Consider the following 15,117-nt stretch of genomic DNA (forward strand, 5'->3'; position numbering starts at 1 on the left):
GCAGTCCAGAGTCACCAAAGTTAAGCCTTACAGTAACTGAACTGAAGACAGGCTGCTGCTGAGTGATGGCCTTCACCTGCTCAGTGCAAATGGAAACCAGCAAAGCTTCCAACCCATTCCTGGCAAAAGGCGCCCTGTATATGCTCAGAAATTCCAGTAATGAGAAAATATGGAACAAGTAAAAGATAACAATGAACTTCAGTGGTCATGCCCAAAAATGCAAGTAAACCACAGGAACGCACAGACTGTCCTTGTGACTGGGGGGGAGAAACAGAGAATTCAGAGCTCTGCCCTCAGACATTAGGAATACATGTAAAACACAGGGATGGTTTCTTTTCCTCCATGTGATGAGTCCCTGCTGATGCTTTTCCAAGAGAAAGGGGAAACTCACAGGAAACAGGAGTCACACTTGTATGCTGTGGTTCAGCTGCCACTCTCCCAGGCTGGCTACAAAGCTCCTTTCTCCCCATTTTTCCCGTGGCAGCAATACATAGCATTGCAAGAACAGAAAGTAGGGAAGGAAACACAATCCTCATGAGCTACTATGTCACCAAGGATGACAGCCTGATCGTGGGAGTGCACAGGGCCATCACTCAGCACAAGTGACAGCTATTCTCCTGGGGAGCCACACTTGGAGGTTTATGCTAGGTGACTATTAACTGCTATGTTAATAGCCTCAAAATGTAGCTGGAGAACAAGTGCACATCTAACGACATACCTCATCACTTGCAAGGACCGCTAATCAGCACTGCCTTAAATGAGCTGTGTACTGGCCACACAAACATACATGGAAAATGTATCTGCTGGGCAAGGGACATAGGTGTATGAAGACAGCTGTATCAGTGTGCAAAACAAATGCCTTTTGAAACTGCAATAATCACTTAGGAGAATGTCCTTTGCACTGGGAAGATTTCCCTAATCAGGCTCTGACAGAGTTCAGGTCCAGCTCCATCTCCCTCCCAGCAGACTGTGCACTATGACACTTCAGATTTAGACCTCCTCCTCTAGCACAATACTGGCCTTGCAGCACAAGTGCAACCACAGCACAGTGCAAGCTGAGTGCTGTAAGGTGTCACTATTTTCATACCATTCCTATCGTGATCAGTGAATTAGTGCTTGATTCGCTTATGATGAGGTGGCGTGCACTTCATAATGCCCATGTCATGCACCGTCACGTCATACACTGTCAAAACACATCAACAGAGCCTTCATGCTAAATGCCAGCTTGCCTGTGAAGGGAGCCCACGCAGAAGGAATTTACAGACATAGGCTCTCTTCCATAAGCAACATTTATTTTTATAACAGTCCATGTAATTCATCCACAGCTAACACTAGTATCTTTCCAACCATTAGGGACTCCCTTTTATAAATGAGGATATGGAGAAGCTGGCCAGATATTGAAAAATCTACTTTTTTTTCATTTTAAATCAATGTATCAGACTTATCACCATGTATACAGAAGAGAAAAACTACTTTGATGATTAAACACATAGTAAGATTTAATGTTAAGCACTATGCTAATGTTAGTAGAATGAATTTAAAAGCACATTTAATGCATTTAAAGCCATTTCTCTACAACTGCATTCAGTGACAAACCACTGGAAGCACAAGACATGCTACCACATGCACTACTACACTTTCATGCTAACACACAGGGACATTAATGCAAGCCATGCAGGACAATACCTTCAATTTCGACAAGTGTCCCAGTTCCTTAGCAGCACTGAAAATCAACTGTGTGCCCTATGGTTGCAGAAGTTAGGAAAGAAAGGAGGAGGGAAAAAAGGTTATAAACAAGCTTCACATTTTTTTTTCCTTTAGGCAAGTCAAGTCAGTTCACAGCAACTTTACATAATCACCCCAAGGCCAGGCAGAACAACTGGACTCCTTGCAAGTTTAATACCTAGTGAAAACTCCGGCATTTCTGCAGATAACACATCAAGAGCTATTTCAGAGCACAATGTCTTGCTAACCAGCTCCCTCTTGCTTACAGCAGCCACTCACAGTTTGAACCATGAATTGCACAGGGTTGGAGTGAAGGCCATCTCCAAACACTCCTTTAGATTTCACATCTAAATACACATGAAGAACACAAAGATTGGCCACAGCAAAAGATCACACAACCCCAAGATGATGAGAATCTGTCTACAGAGGTAGGGCCCAGTCCTCATGGTGAGGGCAAGCACAGACCAGATCATAAACAAAACTGCACCTCAGATCTTTAGGGGTGAGAGATTCTGAAGTCTAGTGAATACTACAGCGTCACCTTCAAATGTCCCAGAGCTTGGCCAATGGCTCTTCTTCTCTCTCTGTGCCTTACTGAAGCTATATAACCAATGAAGAAACATAAAGGGAAGATGAATCCCAGTGACAGGAAATCTTACTTCAAGGTACTTCACCACTCTCACTGTAAAAAATATCTTCCTTTTATCTAGCCTAAATCTACCCTCTTCTAGTTTAAAAGCACGCTAGCTACGTGATACCTATGTACCAACTGGTTACTCAGGCATCTGAAAAATAAATGTTAACACATAAAATCTGTTCCATCTAGGTCAGATTGCTCAGAGCCCCATCTAACCTGGCGTTGAATGTTTCTAGGGATGGGCCATCTTGTACAAGGACTAGAGGACTACTGGTTGCACAAACTAAAGGTCTCCAGTAAATCCAGTTCTCCTTCCCTCTCCATTACTATCCTTTCCTATCTTAACAGTTTTTAACCCTCCCACTAAACCACAACAGCCTTGACTGTGCCCCACTTCAAAATACCTCAAACTGTAATGAAGCGAGATGCAAACCCAGGATTATTATACTGCTTTTCCCCCGGCTAGTATTACTCAGCTTTCCTCTGCTGCCTTCCCTGGTATTTGTTCATTGCCCTTTAGGTCAGTACTCTGTGGAACAAAAACTATCCCACAAAGGGATTTGTTGTGGGGATAGTGGAAACTGGGAACTGGCTACTACTGCAAAGATCACTGCTACTTTTTTTTTTTTTTAAAAAAAAAAAAAAGGATTAAAATGAACATCAGCCCCTCTGAAAATTTCCCCTCAGCAAAAAGTCTCTATAACTGTTGCCTGGGGTAGCAGTTAGAAAAACAGGCACCTTATAGGCATAACATTGGAAAACCCAAGACTTGCTCTAGGGCAACTGGACACCCTCTGCCCATTAAAACAGCAGCCCAGAACTGGATTTTTAAGGTGAAGAGGCCTTTTCTTTAGTTTTTCCAGCTTTGGAAATTTCTTCAAGCTGAAAGACTCTGTGACATGAAACCCCAGATCACCTCTTGATTTGCTCTACTTGTAACCACCAGCTAACCCTCACTGTTCCTCAGTCTTTTATATTTGTTGAATACAAACTGACACAGAATGAACATTATTGATTTTGTAGCTAAACAGAAGCTCTTGATAAATGATTAAATTCACAACTTTTGGTAGGGGTGGAGGGGAAGGTACAGGCAAGCAGAATGAATCTACAAAGGAAAGCTCCTGAAATGAGACCGAGAGCTTGTCTTGCTGTCACCATCCAATGGATAGTGTTTAAGAGTACAGCTTTCTAATCTAAAGAGCACAAACTTCCATGTACTTCCAGCAAGGAGGGTTGAACATGACTGAACACCAGCAGCAACAGAGAGATTTCACTGTGGGCCATGCCAAATAACCAACCAGAATACAAGGTTTCACCAGCCTCTGCCACCCAACAGATGTGCCTGCTGTTCTGTATGATTTGCCATGAAATTCTGTTGACTTACAGGTCTTAAAATTTAGGGGGTTTGAGTCCATTGACAAAGCAGGAAACAAAACCCAAAATATTTTAATATCTGGAATTTTGAAAAAGGGAGTAGTCTCAAAACACAGTAACATCAACCTTTCTTAATTCAGTATTTTCAGCATTCACTGGACACTTTTTTATTATATACATTTGAACAACAACATTAACCAGCCAGGCACGTAGTCTTGCTGCCTCAGGCTTCTAAGGAGGGCAGGTCAGCAACACTGAGCAATAGCCAGTGATTGGATACACTTCATGGAACAAAGCTGTTCAGATAACTCCCAGTTCTTGCACACTAAGAAAATCCTCGTCAATCAGCAACAATCTCTGTCAATGCATCTGCAAGACGAAATTATTTTGCTGTTACACTGAATTTGTCATCAATGCTGGTAACATCTAATGAAAATCTGGACAGCTCCTTCCTCTGCCAAATAGCATTCTTGTAAACAAGATGCCATACTCCTCAGAAAAGTTATTTATGTATGGAAAAGCTCTATGGACAGCACTTATTCCAGTTGAGCCAGAGAGTGAGAATAACTGAACTTAAATTACCAGGTAGCTTGGAGACAAGCTGCTCACAATGCAGTTGGTTAAAATGTCAAGGATAGAATATGAGGACAAATTAAATCCTTATTATGAATCATGCCTAGCTCTGCAGCAAACACAGCTGGAAAGGGGATGGGCATTCAGCCTGTTTTTTTCTGGCTCTCCTGTAATGTTAGTTGTACTTTCCTAAACTTCAGAAATAAGAAACACACCAATAGTCCACAACACAGAGATTTTAAATTCCTTGTTAATGGTCTGATGCCTTTTTGGCCCTTCAGTGAAAGCACATAGAGAAGGATCATCAGCTGACTCAAGTCTAATTGTTGGAAGCCAACAGAACTGCACTGATTTATATTCCAAGTGACTCAAATCCTTAAAGCTTAACTGTCCTACTACTCAGCTGACAAAGTTAGAAAACAAAAGCCTACTGCAAGTTTTTTGGATTCCAATCCTTTTTTGGAAACCGTATTATGCTTATTTTTCTGACACATAACAGTGAAAGGAAGTTTCCTCTTCTATGGTACATTTATTTTCCATATTTTTTAAAATTCCTATATTCAATATCAATGAGAGCTGATAATTTAACAGCATTTAAGTTCATTTTAAAAACTCTATTGTATCTGGCAATGGTTGTTAGCACACATTAAGAGAAAACTATTTTTTAGTTGTTCTGGTATATTAAACCTAAAAAATTGACAAAATAAGCTTAAAAGTGGGGATGAAAAGAGAAAAATAATTAACTGTCAGTACAGAGAATTAGGCACATATGCAGTTCACAGGCCACAATTTTATTCAAGGCTAAGAATGCTTTTTCTTCTCATCACAGAGGCAGCCTTGAATTTTTCTGCTCCAAGCTAGCACAAGGGAGAGGATTCATTTAAACTAACAGAAATTAAGAAAGGTTTCAGAAAACCTCTTAAAGCCACACTCTCCTCCACCACAGAGTAGCTTTGGAGCAGCTCAGGCAAATGAGCCTGAAAAACAGACAGTCTGGAAGTCAAATGCAAATTCTGCCCTCAGCTTAAAGAAAATTTAGTTCTTATCCTGGACCATGTTCTTATATAGTGAAGAGAAGTCTGACAAGTAGAAAAGAGCACAGCAGGAGCAAGCACAAACAGAGCCTCATGTGAATGGCTGCAGTGCACTGGGTGAAATAAATAAAGGAGAGGCTCCAGAGGAATCACCTCGGTATAAACGAAGTGCTTCTTCTCTTACTTGACTAGTCACTGATGACACAGATGTTTCATCCTAAGCAGCTGAGAAAGAAATGTATAGCTAATCCATTAACATCACCAAGCACTGTGCACTGAACCCCAAAATACAGATTCCCAGAGTGTATAACCACTCAACCAAGACAGAAGGTGTTTAATTACATGCTGGATCTTAAAACTAGTGAGGTGTGAATTACTTGGTGAGTTATTTGAGATCATATTGCTGCTAATCTCACAAGCCACAGGCAGAGAGTGCTCAGAGAAATTGAAGTCACCTATTTGAAAGTCACGAAGGAGTCACAGATCAGGTTGTCAGAGTGGGAGGTTGCAAAACTGCCCCATTGCCATTGGAATCCTCACAGTGCTAAAACTTTCTCACCTGAGCACGACACAGCAAAATCTTCCAGAAGCTAATTTAAGTGGAATTTTTAAGTCTGGAGAGAGATATTTAAGCACTGTGCAGCGATAGGGTCATGCAAATGACAGGCGAGGCAAACTGCAGGGTGAGGGAACCTTCTACCCTGAGTATGCTTTCCATGATCTCCATCAAAAAGACTTCTGCACCTCCAGCAGTTTTGCAGAAAGAAGAGAAAATATTCCAGAAAAGAGATTATTTTCTACCATGTATCTCCTACTCCTTAACGGCTGCACATGAGTTTTAGGATGGAAATTCCCATCAGTAGTCTTTCAAACACAGAGACACCATTAGGGCTTTCTGTTGCTGAGGCCTGGGAGGAAAGTGTGTTACAGTGCCCAAGGCTATTTGTGTCTGATGCGCTTTCAAAAGAAGGAAAAAAAAAAAAAAAAGACAAGCCAAATTAGATAAGAGTGGCTTGGCGCAGAAGTTGAATAGCAAAGAAAAAAGTACTGTTTCTGCCCATGTTCGCAGCTCCAAATCCTGCCTTGCCTTGCCCTGCTAGCCTTCATTGCTGGGAATGATGAAAATCTGTTGGTAATAGAATAAATTGCTATGCACCAGAGAATAGTGGAAGCAGCTCTTCGTCCTTGCAGCTCATCCAGCCTCACCACCAGCTCCCTAGTCAAGGACTGCAGACAAGGCCATTTTAATCATTGCATTGTTCATAACTGTCCTTCTGGAAGAGCAACTTATTTCCAGTTTAGACTACTTCGGCCTCCTTGCTACCATACAACTGATCAGACACAAAAAAATCCAGCTATAAGCATTTTGCGTTATCTCAGACAAGAGAGCATATGTTTCAATTTGCTTCTCAATTTGAAACTGAAATGATGGCAACAAGAAACTATGAAAAAACTTTAAGTGGCTTATAGCAACATCCTGGAGGTTGGAAGAATTGGTTGATCACAGTTATTGCCTCCTTCATGATAGAAATACTGAATCACTCTCCTAGTCTGCCTTTGAAATCCAAAACCAGCAAGTCTAAAGCTCAAGCAGCTCCTCCCTAGTTCTCTCTGAGGCCCTTGATCTCAATGATTCCATTCCAAATGGGGCATGTTAATGCTGCTCCTACGTGATGATTTTAGCACCTGTCCCCAAAGAATCCTTTTTAAAAGCAATTCAACCAAGAAAGAAATTTCATCTTCCTAAATTTATTTTCTGTTTCCTCTTTACAAATCATAAAGGCAAGCAAAAATGATTATTCCAAATCTGAGCTCAGAGAAAGCAGTCTTTAGCAAATTACACCTCACACTAATTTCACGATTGTAGATATGACAGCACACTTCATCCCAACGATTTTACTCAAAATCATCATCATCATCAAGGCCAGAGACAAAGGCCTTCCTTCTCAGAGCAAGAAACACCTATAGCAAGAGGCAGGTTTGCATCACTTCCCTAGATACTGCAATCCAAGAAGCCCAGTCCAAATACGTGAGGGAACTGTTGAATAGTGAAAACTACTGTTGTTCTACCCATCACCAGGAAAAAAGTAAGGCTGCATAAGTGAGCTACAGACTGCAAGTTCACTCTAATAGCAACATGAAAAGAAGTTCTGGATCATCTGTAAATAATGAGGTTACAGCCCAAACTTCACACTGCCTCCAACTGAGTGTCATCCCCCAGAGCAGCTGGGCATGCATGACTGACATTTAATCAGTTTCTCTGGTTTCTCAGAACTGGGGAAGAGTTAATCTCCCATTGTTAAAAGCATCACTACATTAATGACACACATTCATCCAGCATGTCCACACAGCTGAACAATTATACAAAAGACTGCCTTAGAAGAAAAACTATTTGGACTCACTTCCAGCTCCCCAGCATCACAGACAGAGAAATCCTGCCAGCCAATGCTGCTGTTAAAGCCTTCTGTGGCGGGTAAAAAGAGGGATGGGTGATTAAAAATCAAGCTCAAATCAACCACATCTATATAAAGAGACAGGCTGGCTAATACATGATAGTGCAGAAGAGGCTATAGGTCATGACCTAAGGCCATGAAGGGTAACTGTTCCGTAATTCCCACATACACAGACAGCTCTCCTTAGAGTACTGTAAAACTAATTAGTGCAAACTGATATACTAGATAGAAACTCCTTTTGGATCATGGATTTTGGATTGTGTTTTTTTTTCTAGAGTGTTCTCTGTATCTTGCAACTCTACCATAAATAGAGATGCTCTCTTTCTTTACCAAGTTCCAGACATGTTTTTTCCATCCTCAGGCAGGCTACATGCAGACAAATTTACCTGGATGGATGACTCACTAGGTCAGGGGGATGAGTTACACAGGCAATGGCAACACTTTCTGGTATGAGTCAAGAAGGATAAAATGCTTTACCGTATGGTCTGTAAGAGGAGGCAGCACAATCAGCTTCTCCATGGTGTTCATTACCACCCTCCAGAGCTCTTTCAGCACCCGTTTCAACACTGTCTTTTCACACACAGTCGCAAACAGTGTCAGGCTACAGGGAGAGAGCAAGAACTGAGTAAGTTCAAAGAGCACAATATGCAATGAAAATGGAGCTGCACATGGAAGATTCAATGCCCTATCCAAAGCAGTTTGTCATAACAATTGCTTTAAGAGTAAAAACCTTCCCTTTTCTAAAGCATAGCCTGTGCTCACCCTTGGAGTTCTAGCACTAAAAATGCTGACCAAAATGGATGATTGACATTTCTGACCTCAATAATTTCTGTTTATTGTCCTGGGGATTACAGAACGTGTCACTTGGTGATAGGCGGTTTGGAATAATACATATAATCCAAATGAGAGCAGGTACTATTGAACAGGATCCCTTTAAGAAGAAGTATTTGGTTTACAAAGTATATAGAATAATAGGTTTTAAGCTTCAAGGAGTTACTATAATGATTTTTAATAAATACCTAAATTAATACTTCCCAGAGTGTTGTGCAGAAATTCCTGCACAGCTTCTGAAAGCTGCTGAAGCACCTAAATCTTTCACCTCTAAAACCACCCCAAAATATTTCTCAGACAACTCCGTATTTTGTCGTGATTGCATTTGCCAACCACCTGCCATGTGTTTATCTGCTCTAACACAAGGAGCTTTATTTCCCTAGGTTTTCTTCCTTTATTATTGTGGGGGCTATAAAAAAGCTCAACAAGTGCTAGAATCTTCTTTGAAGCATCTGTTGAACTTCAGCATGTACTGATCACACTGTGAGAGCTACAGAACAGGAAGTCTGTGGCCAGTAGCACTCAGACAGCTGACTCTTCTCCGTTGTGTAACATCTTCTCCCAACTTCCCTTCTTCCCACAGCTGGTTAGACAGTAAATGAACAAAACCAAACAGGGATAGGACTGATGTGGGTGAAATGCAGGAGGCATTAAAAAAATACTCTCCTTCTGTAAAGGAGGGAAGAAAATAATCCAAGCGTGGATTTTCATAATCAAAGTTACTTGCTCTACAGCTGGATGGCAAGCCTGCAGCATACCATGTTCCTAATGGTAAAAAGGAATATGGCTTTTCAGGATTCAAGAAGGCATGAATGGAAAACGATCACATGAGAAGGCTCCTAGAGAGTCTGCAAAGAGTCACTTAGTACACAGTGACCCAAAAGAAAGATGGGATAATCAACACTATGAGCAACCAAACCCCTATATTTTAAACTTGTAAAGTTTAGCATCTCTTGCAGTATTTATTATGAAAATTGCTGGTTATCCTTTACTAAATGAAGAACTGATGTGCATCAGCATTAAGTTTAACTTGTACAAAGATTAAAAACTATTTCTCTTTGAAGTTCAAGATTTGGCTTGGACACTTAACTGTCCTTGTCCAGCTGAATCATACTGCATATTATTAATGCAACAGTTAATTAAAGCAATGGATCAACCATGTGCACATCTCATGGTTCAGAAGCTTATTTGCTAGTCAGAACAGCAGCAGGTATGACTAAAACACACATCTGACAGGACTGTGAGACTGTGTAGAATAGGTATCAGGTATACAAGCACTGTTTGGAATATGCTTGCTAATTGACTACAGTAAAATCTCTACAGAAAAAAAAAAACACAGCTAGAAAATTTAGAATTTCAGTCTTCTTCACTACTTGATCAGCAGTGTATTTTGCTGATTGCTATAATTGCCAGAGGTAGAAAGAAGAACTGAGAATGCGCTTTTGCACTGAATGAAGGCTGAAGAGCTCATCCACAGCATGTGAGACGCAGATATGGGAAGAAAAGCTATTAATTCTTTTTGGAAATCTGGAAATCTCAGTAACAATCCAAGAACATGGAACTATTTTCCCCTCTGCCTCATTCTTGTTCTAATCCAATGAACTGTATGCACAGCATGTATTTGAACACTCCCTTACTTTCCATCCAGGAAGTCCATCAGTGGCCTCAGGACATTATCTGCATCTTGTGCAACTGTGTTTCTGGCATTAGCAGCAGAATTTGCTGTCCCTTTCACTTGACAGAGGATATCAGACATTTGCTTGACACACTCATCAATCCGAGTCTGAAAGCTGTACAGATAGGAGAGAGGCAAAACCAATACGATCAGTGGCAGAAATACAAGGTAAAAAATTTCAAGTTCACTCAGTTTCACACTTTTCTTTCACAAAACCTGCTGCCCTTTTCCCTACTGTATTTGTTACCAAGAGCCATGCTCTTCAGTTCCTTATGCCCACCACCCACAAACAGCTGACCACCTCTGAACATGAGACACAAGTATATTTGAAAGGAGTTTGGTCATTCATCTTGCAGCAAGAAATGATCCTTTCCTGACATCAAGAAACACTGCTTTTCTTAAGTCAAAGCACCCTGTTTGCTTTCTACATCACAGAGACTGGGATGTCACACAGAGCAACGACGTAGCGCATGCCCCACTCTGAGCACCCAAGAATCCATCAGCAGAAATCTTGTTATGACCCATCATAGCTTAAGTCCTCAAAATAACAGAGACAACCTGAAGGCAGGCACCAGTTTAAACCAGTCCACTGCCATACAGTCCATGCCAAGAGTCAAACTGGGATGTGGGGCACAGCTGTGCAAAATGTAGCCTCCCTGCAATGAAGTGACACACAAGGCACAATTACTTTTCCACCTCTTCCTGCTAAGAGGAGATTCAAAATTAAATAATGCAGTGATTAAAATTATGAATAGATCATGAGAGCTGACAACTAATCAATTCAGTGAATAAAGGAAAATGCTTTGACATTTAAAAGAACAGTTACTAACAACAGGAACTACAAGTGATATTTAACTATCCATTAATGGCACAGAAGTTTGAAACCAGGAAGAGAAACCAGTGTTAGGAACTAGGGTAAAGATTTAAGGGAAGGTACAAAAGTTTGGAAGCCAGTTTTATGTCTGCATAAATGACCTGAACGTCTGTGTGTGAGCCACTGGGGGGCTGGGTGTGAGTGTCCCATGGCTCTCACCTGCCTTCTCCACCTGGTCACCTCTCCTTCTCTGCCACCTCTAGCCTCATGATCCTTGCTCAATTCTAGCCTGCCTCTCACTGAAAAAATTCCAGACCTGTCTCCCACCTGCCCTACTCTTTCTAGCAGAAAGAGCCCTGCAGCACTCAATTGTGGCTGCAATGTCAGCTTAACCAGAGACCAAATGAAAGAGCATAAAAAATTTCCTGTGCCATTAACAGTCCCTGTTCTGTCACAGGCCAATCCCACCCCATAGTTCTCCCATCACTTCATCAGTTGCAGGACCTTGCTTCAAGATGCTTTAAACTCCTCATGTCAACGATGGAAAATAACAATGCCTTCATAAAAAAAAAGTATTATGAGTCAAACTGGTTGCCAATTTTATGAAAAATAATAGATCAGTTACTGTGGCAACAAGTTCGCCTGAAAGTGAAGCTTGTGTAGATGTAGAGCTTAACAGGACGCCTTGGCACCAGCAAGCTAAAAAAACAACTACACCTATGCTGTCAGACAGGGCCTGCGGCTCCCTAATTTCTCCAGGAATCTCTTCCTTCACTCCTATAGCCTCCAAGAACAAAACAGTAGCTAGCCTTGCATGAAGGATAAACCCTTCCAAGATGCATCTTCTCTTAAAGTAGAAAACACTTCTCTGTCCAGACAAAATCATCTCTCAGCACAAGGGTAGTGAGGGTCTCTGGATATGTGCTGCCTTCTCATCAAATACAATTAAGTTGACACAGATGAAGAAGAGTTAACATCTGCAGTGTCAAATGTGCGCAGAGGTGAAAGAGTAACTGTTTACAGACTCTGCACAGAATATTGTGGATATCTGCCTTATCTCCTAAGTTAATATCTTTTAGGAGATCATGCTTATATAGTAAACTGAAGCTCTGCTTTTCACTCCCTAAGGTTTTTAAGGAATAAATGAAGCACCTGAGACATCTGATTGGCTGAATCTCTGGCTGGCTCATCTCTCTAAAACACTCCCCAGTATGTACACTGATACTGGATAATCTCTTAAAACTGTATTATCATATGTCAAGATTGTTCCCTAATAGTTTTGTAGCAATGACACCATGGAGACAATACACAGATAAAAAAAAATCACCTCCCTAATCATTATTTCTCAGTCACTCTCCATCTAATTATGAACTTTACTGATTCCATTCAGTTACAGTCGGAGTCTTTCAATTTTTTGCTGTAGCATCCATTACTGGGTATGGGAACTGCTCACTTATCTCCCTGCTTAGCTCTGTGTGCTGAAATCCAAGCAGTCTTTGACAAATCCCACTATGATTTTTTTAGCTTTAAGAATTGCAAACCTGTTAACCCTGGGAGGCCAAGTTGGTACAATTTGCTCTGCCTTGCCCATGTTCATGCGACACTACGGCTCATGCCTGCATTAATCCTGTTATGTAGCACTACATGAATGAATGGGGTTTGTAATGAGTAGTTGCTTTCAAAGATCTGTCAGGAGTTCTGTTTTTAGATTTCACTGAATTGACGTGCTCTCTAGTTCACTACAAAAGTCTTATAAAGTTGAGTGCATTTTTATCCTCAGGCAGACAATAACACAATTTGCAGTAAAACCTAATTGCCATCAATTATTCTGGCAATACTTTAAAGAGCTCCTTGAAACACTAGATAACATTTGCAGCAGCTTTAGAACAAGTCAATCTCAAATTCTAAACCTGTTTCCTTTTTATTCCAATATTCATTTAACAATCAGAAATCAGTCAGCTGTTTCATACATTTAGAGCAGAATATTTAAACTAGAATGTTGCTTCATAAACACTAAGCTGGAAACTGCTTTTTGAGCAGTAAAGGAGCAGGCAATTCTGTTACTGACAAGCACTACTTACTAAAAAAAAAAAAAAATCAGTCTGTGTAATTCAAATACATTTCACAGTTGAGAGATCTCCATGTTACATTTCCAAGTAGAGAACTACAGAAGAGAAAGACTTTCAAAATATTCCTCACTTCTTTAGATGGTCTCTGTATTTGAAAGGCCATGAATTTAGGACAAAAGGAAAAATATAATGCAGTTCATAGGAGTTTCTTTCATAACCTGACTAAATGAGATCAGACAAAAGAAAGGAATGCTTCAAGGACAAGTACCTTGTAGTACTTACCTGTTACCAAACACTGCACTGAGTTCATCCAAAACATTGTTCAGTTTCACCTGGAGCTCTTTGAGATGGTCACTTGCTTCTGCATCCAACTGTGGATGAAAAAAAGAGCATTCAGTTTGAACCCCGAGGGCAGTCCACTGTCCTTTGCAGTGCTTCTTTTCACTGTTGAGGCTACACTTAATAAGCAGGTGAACTATCCCCACTGGACTCTGCCAGTTAGGATGCTCTCTTCCACTGCCTGCTGCTGCTGCTTCAGAGGCTGTGCAGTCATCAGCAGATACTTGCCAAAAAAGCAGCAAGTAATTTCCCCAGGCTCCTATACCTTCAATATCCTTCCTGATGATTGTAAAATTGAGGAAGAAAGAGAATATGAACTACCTGTGGCCAAGAGTGTATTTAGGCTGAGAATCCACCAAGTACTGTGCTTTACCCTGGGCTCACAGGTCATTTCACCCCTCTGAATCTAGAAGGACACAAGGCTTTTCAGACTGGTTGTTGCTACTCATGCATTTCTCCATGCATGAACTTAAAAGAAGCTATTTCACCTTCCACCCAGCTGTCAAGTATTTCAATTGATGACTGACCAGTCACTGCTCTCAGAAGGTTGGAACCCAGCTGTTTTGAAAATCTGGCCACAGTATCATGGCAGGAGCTGTTGTGCACTTGTGTCGATCATTTTTGGAAAGCAAAATCTCAGCTACTGGTATTGAGCAAACATAGCTCTACTGTCACATGGAACCAGACAGCTTTTTATATACAAGAGTTCAGAGGAAAATAAAAAACAAGTTCCCCAAGCAGTATATGAATGCTGTTGACACCTTGGCAGGTTCTGTAAGGGAGTGCTTCCTCCATTCTTACCAGTCCAAAGCCACCTGTTCTAAACTGAACATGATTTACAGTGTATTCCAGCTGCTGTCACCCCATCAACCTCAAAAGAGTCACTTCTGAGCAACATACCTGTGTGTACACATAGCAACACAGGATGAATGCTTTGGGATCATTTGCTCATAAAAAGTAACTTGTAAAATAGATTTGCCTGTGTATGCACTCAGGCAAAATGTTTGCAAAACAAAAACCTTCCGGTAAGGCAGAGCACCTCTTTAGGAATGTAATGAGCCAGGTACCAGAACCGTGGTTAAAAATCAGTTTAGATTTTTATGGTCTATTCATCTATACAGGACTTGAACACAACAGGAGTTCCCACCTCTAAAATCAGTGCTGAAGCCCTCTTCATATTGCTTCAGCATCTGTCAGAGAAAGCCAAGCCTTAAGGGATTTGGAATCTGATCCACTCATTTTCCTGTTGTAAGCTAGCATGGAAAATTGACTCTATTACGCATTTGAACCTGTGCTAATGAAACTTTGGATCAGAATTTTAAACGTAATTAAAGTAAGAACCAACAACCAAGCAAATGATGATTACTTGGGCCTTGTAACTTTAGGCATTGCTGCCTCTGATTATTTTTCCCTTATTAAAGTAAATTTCTTTTCCTATTATCTTTGTAACACTCTTGCTCTGTATTGGCAGAAGGAAGCTAATGTCATGCCAATCAGCATTCATTCTAGCCAAGCTTGTAGGTAACAAAAAACGCCCAGCATTTGGAGGTGGTGGTTTCTCTTGCCCCTATATTAATCCTTCCCTCCTACTGA

General features: G+C 40.9%; 1 protein-coding gene across 3 annotated transcripts in view; it reads right to left on the minus strand.

Moving 5' to 3' along the window:
* The window catches only part of LOC310922661 (protein unc-13 homolog B-like), a 208,411-nt gene that overhangs the window by 13,896 nt on the left and 179,398 nt on the right, over positions 1-15,117 (minus strand). For 2 of the 3 annotated variants that reach the window (XM_083883374.1, XM_083883372.1), the window contains 4 exons: positions 13,468-13,556; positions 10,265-10,417; positions 8,274-8,397; positions 1,687-1,743 (listed from right to left, as the gene is read on the minus strand). In XM_083883374.1, the coding sequence (XP_083739500.1) occupies positions 1,687-1,743; positions 8,274-8,397; positions 10,265-10,417; positions 13,468-13,556 (423 nt within the window). The remainder of the gene's footprint in view (positions 1-1,686; positions 1,744-8,273; positions 8,398-10,264; positions 10,418-13,467; positions 13,557-15,117) is intronic. The other variant, XM_083883373.1, reaches the window with a different exon arrangement.

This window comes from Zosterops lateralis, assembly GCF_965231275.1.
Source record: "Zosterops lateralis genome assembly, chromosome: Z".
In the NCBI taxonomy this organism is placed as follows: Eukaryota; Metazoa; Chordata; class Aves; order Passeriformes; family Zosteropidae; genus Zosterops; species Zosterops lateralis.